Source organism: Pteropus medius, unplaced genomic scaffold (assembly GCF_902729225.1).
Source record: "Pteropus medius unplaced genomic scaffold, Ma_sr-lr_union100, whole genome shotgun sequence".
In the NCBI taxonomy this organism is placed as follows: Eukaryota; Metazoa; Chordata; class Mammalia; order Chiroptera; family Pteropodidae; genus Pteropus; species Pteropus medius.
In genome coordinates, this window is record NW_024353909.1 from 4101805 (window position 1) to 4122763 (window position 20959).

Genomic DNA, 20959 nt, shown 5'->3' on the forward strand with positions numbered 1-20959 from the left:
AAGCAAGTTAAATTGACTACTTTAAGAAATATAATATTGTATTATACTAGATGGATTCTGGCTATACAGAATTTTGACAGTCTCATTTTGTTATATCCTCAGCTTAGGTCTCTTGGGTACCCTGAATGAGAGAGAGTCAAAAACAAAAACTACAATTCTGAGAATTGAGAGGCAGAAGAATATTACAGGACAAAAGGAGAGAATTAAGCTTTTGATTTCCATGGGTGTCTAGGAGGCCTCTGCAAAATCATAGCACAGGTGTGCTGGCCTTGTTTCTGAACTCTGGTACTGCTGGCTCAGGTCACACTTTTAAGATGCAGCAATTTTCTGAATGTTGAACATTTGATATTTTCTTTAAAAAGAAAAGTCTGAGAATTTAAAGGTATTTGCCCAAAACTGGTCTTAGCTGATTGGCTGACATCAGTGAGCAGGGAAAACATTGCTGCTTCTGTTAGCAGTTGTCTTTTCCATCAAAGAAAAATTCATCTAGTATCCCTAAAAAGCTTCAGCAATTTTAATTTAACTAAACCTTAAAAAGGGAGAGAAACTTGATTTCTTTATTACCATGTAAGTAATAGTAAACCATGCTTTGTCGTTACCTAAGCCTGCACAAAACACGAGGTTCAGCAATTCAGACCTTGAAAGCACAGCTCAAATTTAGTTTACTTTATTTTTTCCAAATTGGCCTTGCATGTGAGCTCAGCAGAACCAGATTGGGTGGAAGCCCAGATGGCTACCAAAGAGGAAAGATCTAGCTTTTTATGCAAATCCCTTCCACTTCTTGTACCATTTGCCATTGAGTCACATTGCAAACATGTGGGAGCTGACTCCTTGGAAATGGACACCAGAAAGGAGAAAGGACAGCGATCTGCTGAGAGCAAACTGTCCTTGACAAGTCACAGCTCTTCCGTGAATACTGCTTTCCCATTCTTCAGCACCCCTTTATTTTTGTTTGTTCTCTCAGATCTTTGTGCTTGGCCAAACCTTTTCCAATTGTACTGGTACATTCACTATTGTACTAGAGAACCAGGGCAGGTGGAAGGAGGCCTAGGGAAGTCTTGGAAACAGAAAGATTCCTCATGGATCATTAAAGAAGTTGACACCCTTCCTTGTTGGAAGAGACACAAATCTGTTCTGTCCAGAGGAAGGCATGAACATCATAGACAAACTACCTCAGCTCTATAAAACCCCGTTGGAATTTTCACCATGTATGGGTTATAGCCAAGTGTTACAGCCAAGACAGAACATACCTTCTGTGAAACTTCCTCTCACAGATGACCAAACCTTAGACCCCTATCTTAGAAACTTTTCTGGTCATTGTTTTGAGAATCAAAGCTTTACCAAATTCACTTTCTTGTTTGAGGAGATAAGGAGTAGAAAAATCTCCTTGCATGACATGTGCCAATTAGATCTTTTTTCGCAATGATAATTAGCATACTTTATCTTCGATTTTTTGCTTGCATTATTTTTTCCATTTCTCTTTGAGACAACTCTTGTTTACTCTGAGTGACAATAAAGAGAGCCATAATTTCTCTCTTTACCTGGAAGGTTCTAGAAGAGTAACTGTGGATAGTGAAATAGATTGTAGCTTCTAATCAGTGCTGCTTTTTTTTCCCAATTGATTGATAGAAATTTGACTTCTAAGAGGTTGTTTTTATTTCCCAAGAGAAATTCTTTAACTTTTCATTAAATATGATATGAAAATATTTATGTAGTCAGGAATATTTTCACTTCAGTGGAACATGTTGGAATTTATTATACATTATAGCTGCTCTTGAAGTCATTATTCACTGACCTTGTTTTGAGCTGACCAGACCTGGCCCACCCAGGATAGCTTGATAAAGATCTATGAATACATTTCTCAGGAGCTGCAAAATACTAATGTTGATTATGTCTTCCAAAAGAACCTCCTGTGAATCACCTTCCAAGACACTTGAACATATAAGCATGCAGGGTGTCCTATTATGTTCACAAGACAGGAACACCAGGTCGTGCTGGCTTCATTTAAGTCTGATTATTAGTTGTATCATTTTTAAGTTCCTTCTCACATTTTTTTATGATGTGAGAAATGTGAGGCCTGACCTTTTCTTATACTTGCAGTAGGGTTCAGGTTGTTAAAAAAAATATTATAGAAACTCAGTTCTGCCACTTAGTGTGGCCTTGGGTGAGAAACTTAACTTCTCTTTGCTTTGGTTTTCTCATCTTTAAAATGAGTATAATACTACTTTACATGGTTGTAAAGATTGAACTAGGTAATAATGATGTATACCAGCAATTAACACAATGCTAAGAACATGAGCTCTCAGTTAATGGCTGCAAATATTTTGATTTAGATTTAAATATGATTCAATCTCTTGTCAGGTTAGAGACATGATTGGAAAGTATAACACTTGAGTAGGCAAAAGTTTGGATCACTCTTCTCAATGTAAGTTGGGAATTAAAATAATGATTTTATATGATAACTATAGATATTGAGTAATAGTGTAAACTAGTTTCCAGAGAAACCAAGTAACTTAAACTTAAACGTAATGTAACTCTCTGTTCTTGCAGTTTGAGTTTTGATTTTGTAAAAGTTGTGAGAAATAACCCTTCATTAGAAGGAAGGAAAAAAGGAAGGGAGAGAAGGAGGGATTGAGGGAAGGAAGGAGGGAGATGAGAAATAGAGAAGGGAGAAGGAAGGTAACTTTTAAGTACATGTTTTTCTATTTAAGGATTTTCAAGGGAGATTTTTAGAAGAACCTCTTTAATCATTGCCAATATAATTTTTTAAGGGGAACATTTTTAAAGGACACCTTTCTCATGATTGCCTATCACCTATCATGAACCAGTGCAGTATGTTCATAGACAGCTTTCAGAAAGTCTTGGATCTGTGTCCATCAAGTCACTTGTTCTTGTCCCAGAGGAAGCATGAAGTTCCATTGCCAGAGATATTTAATATTTGGGCAAAACCATAGTATGGGAGTTAGCTTTAGACCTGAAAATTCAAAGTTGATGCCTACTAGCAGGTCACTCGATTAATAAGTGAAATGCAGTTATGAATCTGAGGCAGAGATGAAATATGAAGACCAAGAAGGAGGGTAATTACGATATAATTGAAGGTCATTTTGACAATTATTTTCAACAAACCAATTATTTTCACATACTGATTAGATCCTATATACTTCTTCTCACCTTTGGAGCTGAAAAAGGGACAGTGATGGGAGAGGGGCCATATATAGATGGAAAGTAGAACAGCAAGGGGTTCTGAGTGGTGAGGGTGGTTTCATAGGACTGAGAAGGTAGGATATTGATGTCAGAGCCAGTAGGGAAAATTCTGAATGTTTTTGTTTACAGAAATGTTAGAACTGAGCAATAAAGAAAGAAAAATTCTGTTCAGAGACATGAATGGCATGGATGTTAATATCAGAAGTGTTAGAGAAGTAATATGAAATGTTTCAAAGATATATATGTGAAAGTGAGTTCATTTTAGGCTGACTGCCTGTTTCTGGTGTTTGCTCTCTCTGATTTGCTAGAAAATGCTATATTGAGTTTTTGCTGTAAAGAAATAGAGGTTATTTAATTTTTATTTTAATCACAACTGAAAAATAACTGTCCTTATATATGTTCATAATTCCTTCAAATGACCTAATATTGACAGCATTTCTCTGTGAGAGGAAACTGAATGACCACACTTCTGATTTTATAGATCCTCACAGCCCTCTTAATACACATTACCTGATACAAGCTCAGGAGAGGCTTTTAGAATAGGAATGTCCTTAAATTATCTCTTGAGGCTCAGTAAAGCTGCAGGTTACTAACAAATGTCACAGGCACAATAAAACAGCTGCAGCCCAGGATAAGGAAGCACTGAGCCTACCAGTCTCAACCAGTGGGCTCAGATTCCCTTGCACTGCTCTTCCCTCACCTAGCAGAAGGGCATCCCAGCCTCAGGGAACCTCCATATCAGACGATCCTCTCGTGGATCACATCTAGACATCAACACTGCCTCCTCTGGGGAGATTCTGGTTGCCTCTCTGGAGCACGTTTATCCCACCATTTTCCAGCCCACCAGTTCTGATCATCAGACTTCTTTGATGATGGGGTATCCAAGATATGTTGCCTTCTCATCTACACATGGACCTTGGAATCTCTTGTTGGGATAATGCTTTTGAAAATGATCTGACCCATCCCAAAGCATAAGGCCCTTGAATTTGCCCACATGTACTGAGCTTGTCTGACTTCCAGTGCATCATTTTGGGAGATATTTCCTACCACTGGGAAAGGCTTTTCTAGCAGTTTTTTAGGGATCCAAGATGGCCATTCTGGTTAGTCCGTTTGGATAGGAACAGGTTAGCTATGTCCAGTCTCTACTCCTAAACAAACCTACCAGGGGAATACATTTGCCTTGTGGGTTGGAAGGAAGCCCAGATTTCAGTCATTCGAGGTGGAATACTTACCGATATACCAGTGACCAGATGGACCACCTCTTCTGCCTGGCTTTCCTAATACTCCAGGTCACTAAGACATCCACTAATCAAAGGGGCCAGGTATTTGCCATTTATTAGAAGGGAACAGATACTCGTTTCAAGGTTTGGAAAAGTGCCACAGTGAAATGCCTAAATAAATGAAAGTGCTTTAGGAATTCCTTATTCCTTGCATGACCTCAGAGGTTCCTGCCAGCTCTAAAACTTATGACTTTTGTAGTTCCAGTGGATATGACTGATTCTATAAATATGTTGAGCACTTACTATGAGCTACCTCTGATTTAGTTCCTGGGGATAAAACAGTGCCTACCCTCATAGAGCCTTCATTCTAGCAGGCTAATCTGGGAGGTGAGAGCTCCCAGGATCCACAGGGCACTCACAGCCCTCACTGCTATTTCTGTACTCTTCATCATTCTGAAGCCTGAGAAGCACACTGATCAGGCTGTTACCTTCATAAATAAATCCAAATTGGATCTAGTTTTCTATTTTCCCCCTCTTGTTAGATGTCTGCATTTTAAACCATTTTGTTCTCTGCTTGATTCTTTATTCCAGCACTGTGTTCCTTTCTACCCAGACTGGAAATAGAATATGTATTGGGAACTGTCTGAAATTGGACCCTAATTATTTATCTCATTGTCTTTTTTTAGTTTTCTATTTATGTGGCGGGACCGTTTATAGATTTTGTATGTTTATCACATATGCCCTACTTGGCTCTATTATGAAAACCATAGAGAAAACATACAACTTTCCCTCCTAATTTTTCTAATAAACTCAGTATTTCCAAGTGGCATAAAAATAACATCAATGATAGTAAACAGCTATTTACTGAGCTCTTACTATGTACTGAATGTGGGGCAAAGCATTTGACCTGCATGACCCCCTCAGACTTTAGGAAACCCTTTGAGGCAGGTATATTAGCATCTCCTTTTGCAGCCCAGAGAAGTTATTGAAGAGGTCCCAGGTTGTATGGTTAGTATAAAATATTTTTCAAAGAATATCTTAAGGGTATTCTGATTTATGGCATGTGCATTAGAATTTCAAAAGTTGGTTTCCTTTTATCACTTATGAGTAGTTTGAATTAAAGTGAGAAATGTCACACTGGATCAGAACCAGGGTTTGATCTGGCCATTTTTCTACCTTGGGCCATTGCTGTGTTTTTATAGAATAAGAATATTTCCTTATGCTGTCACCTCAAAAGTTAAGAATGTGGTCCTTCCATCAAGTAAGTTAGGTACTTCTTTCTCTGTGGCCCATCTGGACCTTATTTATGTGAGCACAGCACTTACCATGTGTATTATAAAATGCTCGTATACATGTTTATTATCCGTCTCATGTGAGCTCCAAGCAGTGTTAAACCGCATCCTTCATCTCTGAAGCCCAGTGCTGGGTATACATTGGTATACAATGATTGCTCATTGAATACACAAATTTTAAGAATTTCCTAAACATCCTAGTTATAAACTAATATAACTTTTAGTTATATAAACTCATTACATATTCACAGATTCACTGAAATTATTTTTGAAGGTCATCTCCAACTTGTACCACCTCTTAACAAGTAGCATAAGCTAACTATCTTGGATAAAATAGTGCTTTATTTGTTGTAAAAGTATTTCCTTCAGATGTTATAATAATAACATTTAAAATCAATACCTACCTTTCATCATATTGTTTTTAAATTTTTTTAATGATTCTTTCATGTTTTTCAGGAAGGTGATGTTTGGCCCAACTCATCAGCTGAAATCACTGTGTACTTTAACCCTCTGGAAGCCAGGCTCTACCAACAGACAGTTTACTGTGACATTTCAGGTAAAGATGTCTGTGTGCTAAACTCAGGTTACCAAGTGCCTGGAGAAAAAGTAGGGTACTTGAGACTCTGTGTGCGTGCACGCATGTGCAGGCGTATGTTTAGGCTATGGGCAGTGCACGACATAAATAGAAGAATAATGGAGTCAAGCTATGCACTTCTCACTTCTTTCTAGAACAGATCAAACTTTGAAGTACATTACAATTATGGTGTGGGTGGTGGGGGATGGGAAACCATGGGTCTGGGTTTCTCCTTGATTTTTAGAGCAGTAAGAGCATTCTTTGAGACAAATTCTCACAATTTATTTTTTGTCCTTTTTGTAGTATTTGGCTACTTATTTTTTTTCTTTTTAAGTTTTTGTCAAAATAATGCATGCCAAGTGGGATGGGAAGGCAACCTGGCAGTGGCCAGAGCCACAGGGATGGTGTACAAGTAGGGTGGCAACCCGATGGCTTCAGGAGATTGTATAGAGAGAGGAGTTAAACAAAAAAGTAAATATCTTGAGGATAACAAGAGCTAGTATTTTTCAGTCTTGGAGGAGGGAGGTGCAAATATGGAAAGGAAGACGACTTAGATGAGCCCTTTGGGATTAAAATGTCATTGGGGTTATCAGTATGAACCGTGGTTGTTGGTATGCAGAGATATAGACATAACTATATATGTAAGTGTATGTGCATATTTGTGTACATATATATGCATATTTCCTAGTTATGTCCATTGAGACGTCCTGGAAGCTTTGAGACCCTAATAGCAATGAGCACACCTAGCACCCAAAGCTTGGTTTCTAATTCCCATCCTCCACTAAAAGGAACTTTAGAGAATTGACTGATTCCAGGACTGAAGCAGAAAAAGAACAAGATGAGCCTGGAATATCCTGTTGTGTGGGAAAGTAAAAGAATGCTCTCAAAGAATGACAGAGACATGTCAAAATGACACAGAAACCAGCAAAGGGATGCTCACTGACCAAATACGAAACACGTTGAGGATCAAAATAAATAATGACACTAATAGATTATAATCCATTTTGTAAATAGGAATTTGTGAGTCTACTCAATAAAATTTACCATTTGGCAATCACAGTAATAACCAATTCAGGTAAAAAGTATCAGTGAGTCTTAAAACTAATGGGTGAAAGCAGGATGTGTAATAGTATTTTATGTAGCCTTAAAATAACCTCCTTCAAAATACTAATTAATTATAAAGAAGAGAAATTTAACTTTATACTGCAGAAAGCTGGTCGATGTTATCTTAGTTAATACCAGCAGAAATGAGCAAATCCACCTGTTGGACCATCTGCTAAGGTGCAATGAGAACACAATATTTCTTCAGTGATATTAGAGCCAAAATACCTAAATTGTGTCTAATCATGAGGAAACATCAGACTAACCCAAACCGAAGAACAAAACAAAATGACCAGCATATATTCTTCAAAAATAACAAGGTCCTGAAAGTCAAGAAAAGAATGAACTGTTCATGTTGACGGAGACTGGGGAGACATGACATCTGGGGCATCACGTGAGCCTGGATTTGACCTTTGCTATAAAGATTATTGGGCAAAAGATATATAGAGATTCTTTTTACCACTCAGAGAATTTTTCTGTGTTTTACAAATATTTCAGAATTTTAAATGAACACTGATGCCAATAAATAAATAAACATATAGATTGTAAGATTACAAAGCTAACTAGCAGTCTGTTTCTCTGGCACTGCTCCCAAGAAGCACTTTTAGCTGTTTCTTGTGGTAATTACCCTTGCTAATTCTATGCTTATATTGCTATTTGCTGATTTATCACTTTCACACATTACATTTGAGTCTCCAATACGAAAGATGAGGATTTAATTCACTTACATTTCTTCTCTCCTCCTTGGGCTTCTTGAGTTATAATTTACATGCAGTGAAATTCACTCTTTTGGCAGATACAGTTCTGTGACCTTTGACAAACCCGAACAGTCTGGTAACCACCATCAAAGTCAAGTACTGAATCTCACCCCATAAAGTTCTCTCATGCCCCTTTAGCAGGCAGTTTCATCCCCCACCTCAGCCCCTGGCAACCTAAGTATTTTAATGTGTTTATTTCATTTTATGAGTTTTATTTATAGCCTTAATTAATATACTTAAAACTATATTTTTTGTTCCATCAACTCTATAACATCTCTTGATGTATAAGGATATTGGGACCCGGCCCTAACCGGCCTACTACCATTCCACCTTTCTCCCTCTCAACTTCTGGGAGTTGTTCTGCTTTTATATTGTTGTGATTGACAACCATATTTAAGTCTTCTATTTTGTCTACATAAATCTTATACATTAAAGGGCCAAATTGTATTCTGGGAATACATTTTATTTTCTGCCAGTTAAGTGTTCTGAGTTTTGATCACTCAGAGAATGTCTCTAAGATCTGTATCAAGTAGATTTCTTTTCTTTACTGTCCATCAGTCTCTCACAGTTATGCCTTGTGTCAGCTTACTTCGTAGTTGACTCTTTTGTATGCTTTTGGGTTTTTCCCCCGCTGTGGTTTCTAATTTCTTATTTATTCACTCCTATCTAGTTTTATTTTTTATTTTATTTTTTTAGTATTTATTTATTTTATTTTTAAAATTTATTTATGTATTTACTTTTTATGGTGACATTGGTTAATGAAATCTAATAAGTTTCAGCTGTACACTTTAAGGCATATATATATATATATATATATACACACACACACACATATATATATATATATATATATATATATATATATATATATATTTACACTGTCTGTTCACCTCCCATAGTTAGATTTCTTTCTGTCACCACATATTTGACCACCTTTACCCCATCTACCTCCTTCCTCCCCCATCCTCCCTACCCTCTGGTAACCACTAGTCTATTTTTAGAATTCATTCTCCTCTTCTCCTTGAGGGCATTTTTTCCCCCAGAGCCCACCAGCTTCTTATTCTAATTCAGATCAGTCACCTCCTACACAGCTGTTATTCAGAAATTTTTTATAAAAATTTCCATGTGTGTTTCACTTTTGCTTTCCTCAAGTAACCTCCTCAAAAAGAGTATGTAAAAGAGAAATTTTGATATTTGAATATCTCATTCTGCCTCCGTGCTCGATAGTTTAGCTGACTATAGCATTCTAGGTTTAAAGTAATTTCTCCTCAGAACTTTTAGAACATTGTATAAACTTCATTGTAAAAATCCATAAGTCTGAAGGTCCCCTGATTCTTATTCCTTTATAGGTGGCCTGTATTTCTTTTTGCAGTATTTTCTAGGATTTTCTTTTTGTATTTAGGGTCTGAAATGTAATGAAGCTATGTCCAAGACTGTTTTTCTAATTCATCCTCCTTAGCTTTCTGTGGACCATTTGAGTCTGATTATTCATGTGTCACTTAAGCTCTGGGAAATCTTATTTTATTTTATTTTTTTACATACTTCCCTTCATTTTAAAAATTGTATTCTTCTGGAAATCTTAATGGTCCAATGTTGGACCTACCGGATTGATCATCTGTTGTCAAAGAATAAGAGTTTAATCATCCAACATGAATAATAAATGACATTAAATGCCATTCAGAGCTATTAAATAAGGACACCCAGAGAAATACTGATACCTAGAAAATTCCAGGGTAGTTGGTATCATGCATTCATAAGGTTCTTTCCAATGTCTTCTGGTGTGTGATTGTCCATTTATATGTAAGAATGAGAAAATGGATTTAATTTTCAGGGTAGCTAGTGCTACTGGCCTCTGCTGTTTTATGTGTAGGTCTCCAAGGAATGTGGCTGTGGCGATTATTTTTAAACTTGGGAGGAGAGTAATAAGAATGCACAGTCATTAGCATCTTCAAGTGCAAAATCTATTCTTCTCCACCTAGAATGATTCTAATCAATATCTACGTAGTCACTTTTCTCCGTGCATTAAGTGGTTAGGCAGTCTAAGAACAGTGCAGAAGGATGGGCCGCCTGACCCAAGACTGCCATCCTTCACCTCCCCCAGTTGTGAGTCCCTTTCTGATGACATTTACTTCACTTTCCATGGATATAACCATCACCTTGATTTTTATGATAGTCATTTTATTATTTTAATACATAATTTTATCCCCTATGTATTCGTCCCTAAGCAAAATAGTATAGTCTTGCCTGTTTTGAATATTTATATATTGAAATCATACTATGTTTTATGCTGTTAGCAGCGGGAAGCTAAAACCACTCAATAAAGATTTATTAAATGAATGAGCAAATAAATGAAAAGAATGAAGGCATGAGTGAATGAAATCTAATATGATCTGGCCTTTCCTTGCCCATGAATGCGGGATTCTCAAGATGGCCCCAAGTGAATGCAGAATGAACTAGGAGTTTCTGCGTTGACATTAGTCTGTTTCTGCCTTTCAGACCAGCATCATCTATCCCCGACTTCTTAATGGGTCAGAAGGAAATGTTGGTACATCAGTGTTCAAACACAGCCTGAAAATGCTCCAGTGGCCCCCATGTCACAGGTGGTGTGACCTCCCTCCTCTCTATGGCTCCCCTGGGATGTCGTGCTTGGCCACTTTCCAGGGGGTTGGCTGCTCTCCAGGAGGTTCCCAACCATTACATAACTAGTTGTATTTATCTATTGTTTCACTTGCAATTCTGAATTCTGCCACAGAATTCACATTCTAGATAAACTGAATAGTATAATTTTCCATCTGCATGACATTCCTTTTATTTTGTTAGTGATACCCTAAAATATACAATTGCTAGGGAAAGGCTTTGTTTACATAGTAATTCCATATTATTTTCCCTGTAAACTTCATGCAATTCTATGTGTCTTTTCAAGGGCTGGTGATGATTCCTTATTATTATCTTGGTTTTAGGTTACTAAGAAATACTTCTAAGGCGGATAGAAAAACTCCTACCCTTGCTTTATTTTGCGTTGCTTTTGTTTTCCTATGGGTTTTGAGCATGTTGAAGCAAATACATATTGATACGCTTCCCCTTATTTTTTTTTACATAAATGATAACATACGTTACACAATAGTTCTGATACTGTGTTTTAAATATTTCTTGGAGATTATTCCATAACACTAAATTAAAAAGTATCATTTTCTTTTCTTGGTTGTATATGAATTTTTTTTGTTTACATGCCACAGTTTAACTTTTAACCTTTTGTCACTAAGAAATAGAACATAGATTCAGAAATGTATATAGTATGTGCTGTGGTAAGCAGAGTAATGGCCTCCCAAAGAGTCCCTAGTACCTATGAGTATATTACTGTGCATATTTTACATTACATGGCAAAGGGGAATTAAGGCAGAAAATAGAGTTTAGGTTACTAATGAGCTAACCAACCTTAAGGTGGGGAGATTAGCCTGGATTATGTGAGTGGCTCAATATAATCATAAGGGTCCTTAAATGCCGAAGAGGGAGGCAGAAGTTATCAGTCTCAGTGTCAGAGTGATGCCACATAAGAAAGACTGGACCAGCCATTTCTGGCTTTGAAGATGGAAGGGGCCAGGCATTCAGGTAGCCCGTAGAAACTGGAAAAGGTAAAAAAAAATGGCTTTTCCTCTAGAGCCTCCAGAAAAGAGCCCTGTCAACAACACCTTGATTTTAGCCCAGTGAGACTCATCTAGGACTTTTGAGCTCCAGAAATTAAAAACATTCTTTTTCAATTACGTATACAATATTATATTAGTTTTAGGTGCCTAACCCAGCAATTAGACATGACCTACAGAACTTTTCAGATCAGTTTGTACATTAAGCTACAAAGTTTGTGGTAATTTGTTATAGTAGCAATAGGGAGTTAATATACATACATATGAATTATAACAAATAATTATATGGCAAACATTATGTGGTTGCTACCAAGATCAATAATGAAATATTGCCAGCCCCAAGAAGCCCCCTGTACGACCTTTCCCAATCACACTGTACTCACCTCAACCTCCTCCTGAGATAATCGCCATTCTGTCCTTAATGATCATTATTTCTTTGCTTTCATTTATAGTTTCTAACTCCTATGTATATATCTCTAAACAATACAATTTAGTAATGCCTGCTTTTGGAAGCCTGCTTTCGGAATGTACATACATCAGTCTGCATGTCTCCTCCATGGCGTTGCTTGTAGCTCTAGTCGTGTTTCATTCTCATTGTCGTGTAGTGTTCCATTATGTGAATGTATGTTCAGAGACAGGAAGTAGCAGGGAAGGCCAGTGTGGCTGGTCTCAAGGGAGCCCTCTCAGCTCAGGATGCATGAAATTCAACCTATATATATCCTCAACTGAAATCTCCTTTTCTTTCAAGAGCTTTTATAACTAGGCTCAGTGAGTACAGAGATGTACAAAAGCATAGTTCCTGCCCTCAGAAAGTATAGAAATGAGCAGGGGAAACTGACACACCAACCAACAGTTATATTGCAGTGCTCTACAGTGAATGAATGAATAATAGAAGAGGATACAGGGCACACAGCTCAGTTTTGGGGTTTTCAAGAAAGGCTTTCCAGAGAAAGTGACTCTTGAAGAATTTGTTGGTCAAGAAAAAAAAGAGGGACCAGTGGCTGGGCATGTCAGGCAGGGAAATATTTTGTGAAAATACATAGAGAAACACTACCTGAGAATGTATAACAAGAGCATGAAATGGCAAAGAATCACAAGTTCTTAGGGTGTGGCTGCCAGAGAGAGAGAAGGATGGAGACAGATGGAGACAGAGATAGAGACACTTGGGAGGGGAGCGGTGGGAGCAGGAAGTGAAGCTAGAGGCTGGAGTAGTAGGTAGGATCCATGTCGTGGAGGGCTTCCCCTTAAGTGCCAGACTGAGAACCTTGGACTTCATCCTGAGAGCAGTGGAGAATTACTGAGGGGCTCTACAGCAGGGAGGGGAGCAACCTGCTTAGATCTGATTATGGCAACTATAACATCTTTAAGACCTTTTCAATTAATGTGAAACTGAAATTTTTTCTTTGTTTAAGAATTTCAGATTTTCTTAGAAGTAGTTAAACATGAATGCTATGTTAGATATTTATACAGACTTGCTGATGGTTTGATTTAGGCCTTGTAACTGACCTTTCATCTGTCTTGACTTTCCAATGGAATGTGGATATTCTGAATTTAATCATGACTATTACCTTTAAAAAACTCAAAGAGAAACTACATATGTTTGGTTTGGATCACCATATAGACACTTCAAAGGAAGCAACACTTTCTGATTTAAACTGTGAAGTGTATTGCTAGATAGCATCATTAATGGGTGCCTCAGAGTCAAATGCAGAGAAGCAGCATGGTGGAAACGATTCCAGATGCACCTGTTCCTTTAAAGACCCAATTAAGATAAAACTTCATTGTCCATTTTTATTCTGTATATCATAAGAGAGAAACATCTAAGTTTTTAGCATAATTTAGGGCTTTTGCTTTTTATCCTAATTAAACTAAAGAACAGAGATTTAAATAGATTTAGGAAACAGAAAGCTAAATCACTCCAATCATTCTAAACGTTTTTAGGTTTTCAGAGTAATAAGTGAATAATTACATATATGTAGCTTTGCTTTCTCAAACTCGTTAAACCACAACCTCATAATAATGTAAGGTTTCTTAGTCCTAAGATTAAGAAATTATTTCTTTGATCAATTATCTATGTTCACTTTAAATTATATTTTTCGGTTTTCAAATATTTCAAACATAAAGAAAAATACAGGCAATCATACACAAATATCTGTGTATATAGAACTCAGATTTAACACATGGAAAGGTATGCCCATGTTTTGTATCCGGAAGATCAACAACATAACTAGGTCAGTTTTCCCTGTAAATGTAATATAACAGCAGTGATAACATCAACAAGGTTTTATTTTTAAATTAGGTTAGTTTCAAAGTTCTTATGGAAGAAATAAACTAGAGATGCCTAGAAATTTTAGAAAAACAAAATAATATGGGAGTACTAGCCCCACCATGTGTTAAAACTTATTAAAAAGCTATAGCAAATACAATCGTATGCTTCTGGAACATGAAAAGAAAGTAGCCATCGAATCAATATTCATTCTCCTTTTTATCCTCACCACCACTACTAATAATCAACATGCCCTAATCCCATAACACCTTCCCTCCCCCAAATCCACGTTTCCCAATATCCTTGACATGTGAGCAAAATAAAAGCCCTAATTAGTTTAAGCCACTTGGTTCCACTTATCTTTTGCCACATAACAAACTACCCTAGATTTAGTGGCTTAAAACAACTAGTAATCATTTATTTTGCTCAGAGTTGCAATTTGGTTAGGATTCAGCAAGGAAAGCTCTTCTTTGCTCTACATGGAGACAGCTGGAGAAGCTTGAAGGTAGAGGCTAATATCATTTTATAGCTCATCCATTACATATCTGGCAGTTGATCCTGGCTGCTGACAGGGACCTCACTAGGTTCTGTTTGCCGGAACCCCTATCTGTGGACTCTTCATGTGGCTACTTGCTTCCTCATAGCATGGACAATGGACTGAATTGTTGATGTGAGAAATCTCCTGTAGTCTAATTGTCATTTCTTTAGATTATCTATCTTTTCTATCAGATTGATATTAAGAATTACTTTATGTTTGGTGTTCTATAGTTTCATTGTGAGGGATTTGCCTTTATTTATCCTGCTTGGTACTTGATATGCTTCTTCAGTCTAAGAACCTTTCATTGATTCTAGAGTATTCTCAGCAATTATCTCTTCAATGTTGTTTTCATCTCATTAATTCAATTTTCTGCAGGAAATTCTTTTAGATATATGTCTTTCCCATGGAATCACCATATCTTTTAACCTCTCCTTTATATTTCTGATTTCTTTGTCTTTCTCTGGTACATTCTAGTTATTATTCTAAGATCATTCCTCCGGTCGACTAATTCTATCTGTAGCTATATCTACTCTTTGGTGTATTCATTTAGTCCATTTTTAATTTCATCGACTTGGTTTTTCAGTTTTAGAAGTTCATTACAGTTTTAACATTTCATTCTTTCTCCTTCATTATGGTTTCTATTTCATTTACCTCTTTGAAGATTTTAATAATGCTATATTAGAGTTTCTTTAAGAGTTTTCTATTATCTCACACTCTTGGGGTACTAATTTACCCCTAGAAAGTAACTGACTGTCCTCATACTGGCTTGTTTCTTCAGATTGCTTGAAATGTTTATATTGTGAGGTCATCTTTATTATGTACTGTGGAATAAATGTCTATGTCCCCCCAGAATTCATATGTTAAAACCTAATCCTCAAAGTGGTGGTATTTGGAGATGTTTATGTCGTGAGGGTGGAACCTTCGTGAATGAGATTGTGTCCTTACAAAAAAAGACCATAGAAAGCTCCCTCACCCCTTCCTCTATGTGAAGACACAGTGAGAAGACACAGTGTGAACCAGGAAGTGCGCTTTCACCTAATACTGAATATGCCAGTGCCTTGATCTTGGACTTCCCAGCCTCCAGAATGGTGAGAAGTAAATGTTTGTTACTTAAGCCATTCAGTCTGTGATATGTTTTTTATAGCAGCCCAAACAGACTAAGACAGCATGGGTACTGGATCATGGAAGTATTCCTTCAGAGCAATTTTTTGTTTCTTCTGCCAAGAACCTTATAACTTTTACTTTCTCAGCTTCTGATTCTCTCACCATTACTATCATTACTATAACGTAGATTTGGATCCTATACCTATATATGGAATTTTGATTTCTCATAGGAGCTTCTTTCCCCTATTCAGAGTGCCAGGTAGATGACAAGCTTCATCACTGCTTTTCAAGACCACTAGGTAGAATTTTTTTAGTTTCCTTTTTGGAAAGAGAGATTCTTTTCAAGATTCTGGATTTATGCAAGGATCTAAGTTCAATTCTCCATTCCTAATAGGAACAAAGGCATATGTCTTGTTTTTGCGATCATAAGACCTGCATGTATACTTTATAAATCTCTAAGTTTCCTTTTTATTTCTAGCTCCTGATATTTCCATTTTTTTCTTTTTTTTTTTTTGAGCTTGATAAGTATTGAAAATATATATTCGTCATATTTTTAGTAAGGGTTTTTTTGTATTTAAAGTTGAAGGATGGACTGAGTCACCTGACTGCTGCGCTGTCAGAAGTAAACAGTTAACAATGTTCATATGTTTCTCGAGGTAATGTCCTTAGAGAATCTGCTTATTAAAAATGCAGATTTTGGGAGTTTCATCTATGTTTTATTGAATCAAAGTCTGTGGAGATTGTGCTAGAGAATATCTATTTTAAATGAGGAATAAAAAGTAAGTGTAGCAAGGTTACAGGATATAAAATATAGAAGGAAATCTATTTTATTTCTAAATAATAAACAATGGGAAATTAAAATTTGAAAAAGCAATATTATTTAATAGTGCTAAGAAATATGAAATACTTAGAGATAAACTTGATAAAAGACTTGTAAGACCTCTATGCTGAAAACTATAAAACATTGTTGAAATTAAAGACCTAAACTGTACCTTGTTAATAGGTCAGTAAATTAATATCATTAAGGTGCCACTAGCTTCCCAAATTCATCTACAGATTCAGTGTAATCTAAATAGAAATTTGAGCTGTTTTTTTTTTTTGTAGAAATCAACAAGCTGATTCTAAAATTCATATGGAAATGCAAAGAACCTAGAATAGCCAGGAGAACTTTGGAAAAAGAAGAATAAAATTAAAAGGCTACTATTATCTGATTTCAAGACAATTCCTAAAGTACATTTATCAAAATAATCCAGGATAATCTCCCCATCTCAAAATTCTTAACTTAATCACATCTTTTGCTAGATAAGATAGTATTCTCCTTTTTGCTGTATTAGGTAATATTTACAGGTTCTAGGAATTAAGACGTGGATATCTTTGGGGGCCATTATTAATCCTATCACAGATCCCATGTGGCTGTCCAGTTGCTTTAGGTCTTTATACTCTATAGTCCATCTTTCTTTGCTGATATTCAGCACCTGCTCTATCATAAGTCATATTTACATAGACGTGTGCATTTATTCTGAGTTCTGAATTCCTTAGCCACTTTTGTACTTTCTGCTCCAATACCACATTGTCTTAATCATAATAGCTTTATAATAGAGTTTACTACATGAAAAGCCAAGTCCCCTCAATTTATTCCTCTTTAGGAATGTCTTAGTTATTATTGGCCCTTTGATTTAACATTTAAATTTTATAATCAGCCCATCAAATTTCACCAAATTCTATCTGTTGGCATTTTGTTTAGTAAAGCATTAAAATTGTAGATGTAGATCATTTTGTTTAGTAAAGCATTAAAATTGTAGGAAAATTGATAACTTTATGATATCATATCTTCCTTTTCAAGAACATAGCCTAGTTCTCCATTTATTTAAATCTTTGTTAATATCTTTCATTAAAGTTTTTTCCTTGAAGGTCTTAAATATATTTTTGTTAGGTTTATTTCTAGGTACTTTATATTTTTGTTGCTGTTGTAAATAGTATCTGGAAAATTATTTTTTCTTTACTTTATCTTATTAATCTTACTTTATCTTATTAATTTTAAAAGATTATTTCTGCATTCTTTAGGATTTTCCAGACAGACAGTCCTAATATGTGAATAATGGCAGTTTGTTCTTCTTATTTCTATTCCCCTCTCCCACCCGCATTTTTCTTGTCTTACTGCACAGAAATGGAGCTCAACTATAATATTGGACATCTAAGATAGCTTAGATGGCGAGTTTTGAAAGCCCATGATCCAGTATCCATGCTGTATTAGTCTATTTGGGCTGCTATAACAAAAATATGATTTTCTGATATTTGATGCAATGTAATCTATTGCATTCAGGGATTGTAGGGCTGTTAAAGGTGTTCTGTAGTGCATTTCTCTACTTTTTACGTGTGAAACCAGGATATTCTAATCATAGATGAGAAACTGCCCTATTTAAAAAAAATTTTTAAATATTTTGCTCTTCTAATAAGCAACCTGTCTTTAGAGCTTTCTAGTTCCTTCAGGTTGTCCCTCTTGCTGTTTTTTGCCAAGACAAGAAAAATCTCTTATAGAAAAGTAGCATATGTAATGTAATCCTAAAATTTAGACTAACTCTTGTAAATGCAAGGCTGGGTGTTACTTGTACTCCCATTCTATCCTGGATGAGGGAAATTGCTAGCTACAAATAAGGCACATTCCTTTGAAGTAATTAATAACTCTCAAAGAAACATTGGCTCACTGCTTTATTACAGCACATCTCCTTTTATTATTATTATTTGTTGAGGAAGGCAATCAAGGTAACAGATGGGAGAAAGCTTTAAGCCTGACAATTATAAATAGTCTTGCAGTTTATTCTACAATATATTTGCAATTCCCTTTCTTTGCCATTCTGAAAGTTGGGTCTCTGTCAAAATACCGTTCCCTTGACCAAGGAGTACAAATCTTTGCCAATAAGTTCAAACTGTAAAATGATGGAGCGGGGATGGCGAGGTTTGGGCTCTCTGAAAGTTGTGCTTATGTTCTAGAGTGTTGTCAACACTGAAACTTGGTCTTTAGAGAAACCTCTTTTCCAGGGATCAGGTAGATTGGGGGTACACTTTGAATAAATCAGCTGTTCCAAATATTGCAAGGATTGCTTTTTGTCTTCTATAGTCAAAGTAATACTTGCCTAATGACCACTGTGTTGCCAAGCACTACAGGGGACACAGAGACAAGTATTCCTGTCTTTAAAAGGACAGTCATGGAGAGAAAGCATTAAAGATACAGAAGCTAAAATAGCAACAGAAGACAGTGGAGCATAAAATGTCACAAGGCATTATAATGATAATAATAAATTAGAAATATCACAATAATACTGAAAAATACATCTACCAGAGCATTGAAAGTATTTTGAATGTTAAAAATGTTACACACAGAGCGAATATATAATTTTTCCTTAAATAACTGAAATTTAAGTGGTACAAATTTAAGGAAAACCTTTCAGACTATCATAGATTTTTAAAAGTGGTGATATCCCCACTGTCAGCGAGAATGTAGAGAGACAGGAACCATTAAATACTGTTGTCGTTTGTGTGTAAACTAGTACAACCTTTTAGAGGGGGATATGCCCACAGCTGTCAGAATGTCAAATGTGCATCTTTTTGTTCTGGCAATTCTATTTCTACTAATGATGGGCTTGGTAATTTGGATCAACTCTCTAATACAGCTAGAAGAACAAGGCAAAGTATTTTTTTAAACCTGTTTTGAAGGTAAAACATAGCTACTAGGACAGTGAAGAATTATAGGGCCAAGATTCAGGTGAAGAAAGAAACCAAGACAATTAGACTTTGGAGGGACCTCTTTATTCTTAGCAACACTGCCTTTTTGATAGATACCATAGAGAGGCTGATAAGTTAAGTACAGTTAGGGAAAAAAACAGAGGAGTTAAGGGGAAGCCCAAGGAGAAAGAGCCCTGGTAATCCCCCAGGTTCGAGGGTGTGACCCAGTGAAGTGACAACTGGAAATGGATCAGCCCTCACAAGTATAGAAGCTCAGCTTTGAGTCAGTTTTTAAGTATAGATTTGATCGAGCCAGTTCTTCTCCACTGAGGTTCCAAAAGATAATTAATCCCAAATGTTCTAAGGCATCTTTTGTATATGAGAAATTAACTTCTTTTTTTATATCTAGGATAGTATTAGCTACATACCTTTCTCTGGAGAATCAAGAAAATAGTCACTCAAATGATTTGCTGCAGGGCTTAATTCTCTCACAGAATCTAAACTGCAAATGGTTGGATTAGGTCATGAGATCGCTAATGTCCTCTAGTCACCAGCCAGAAGCTGGAGGAAGATCACATCTTAGGACGTCAAATTATCTCTATAGTTTTTTATATACACTAATCAGACTCAATCAAAATAACTAAGCATATGAGGAGGTGACACAGTCTGAAAGAACATGAAGATAAACAATAGACACAAACCCATAGGAGGTCAGATAATATCTTTAGACACAGATGTTTTAAATGTTCTTACTAAAGACAAGATTGAACAGAGGCCTAGAAACAACAAAAAAATTTAATGGGAAGTCTGGAATGGAAAAGTTATGACAAATTAAGAACTCAATAAATTTAATAGCCTATTATGTACAGCCAGAGATAGATTTTATAAACTGGAAATGAAATAAATCAAAAGACTATATCCACACTAAAGCATGAAGAGACAAAATACAGGATAGAGCATAGAGTCAAATGGAATGTGGCAAAAAGTTCACATATATGTTTCCATTATATATTCTATTATAATTGTATGTACTAATATATATTATATATAGTAAATATCTATGTGTAGAAAGAAGTGAGAAAATGGAGCATAAGAAATATTTGAAGAGATGATGACTACAAATTTTTAAAAACTAATGAAAGGCATTCATCCACGGATTCAAGAAGTGCCACTAATTTCAAAAAGGATAAATACAAACCATACCTGGGAATATTATAGTAAAACTGCTGCAAACCAAAGACAAAAAGAAAATCTTAAAGCAGAGAAAAAGACATATTGCCTCAAATGAGCAGTAAGACTATAAGCTGAGTTCTCAACAGAAATGGTGGAAGACAAGGGGCAATAGAATATTTTCAAAGGATTTAAAGAGAGTATATGAAAATTGTTCATAAATTTGTTCAGGGATATTAATGACATTGCAATTTGTTATAGTAAGAAGTTGGAAACCATTTAAATACCCGACGAGAAGGATCGGTTAAAGATATTCATCTCTTCTCTAGATGATGATATGTAAAGATGTTCCAGATTTATTGTTAAGT

At 36.0% G+C, this 20959-nt stretch overlaps 1 protein-coding gene across 18 annotated transcripts in view; it reads left to right on the top strand.

The window, feature by feature from the left end:
- HYDIN (HYDIN axonemal central pair apparatus protein) overlaps positions 1-20959 on the top strand; it is a 335404-nt gene that overhangs the window by 113338 nt on the left and 201107 nt on the right. For all 18 annotated transcript variants that reach the window (XR_005650472.1, XM_039852028.1, XM_039852026.1 and 15 more), the window contains one exon: positions 6173-6272. Coding sequence is in view for 17 of the 18 variants with exons in the window: in XM_039852028.1 (XP_039707962.1) it covers positions 6173-6272 (100 nt within the window). In the remaining variant the exon portion in view is untranslated. The remainder of the gene's footprint in view (positions 1-6172; positions 6273-20959) is intronic.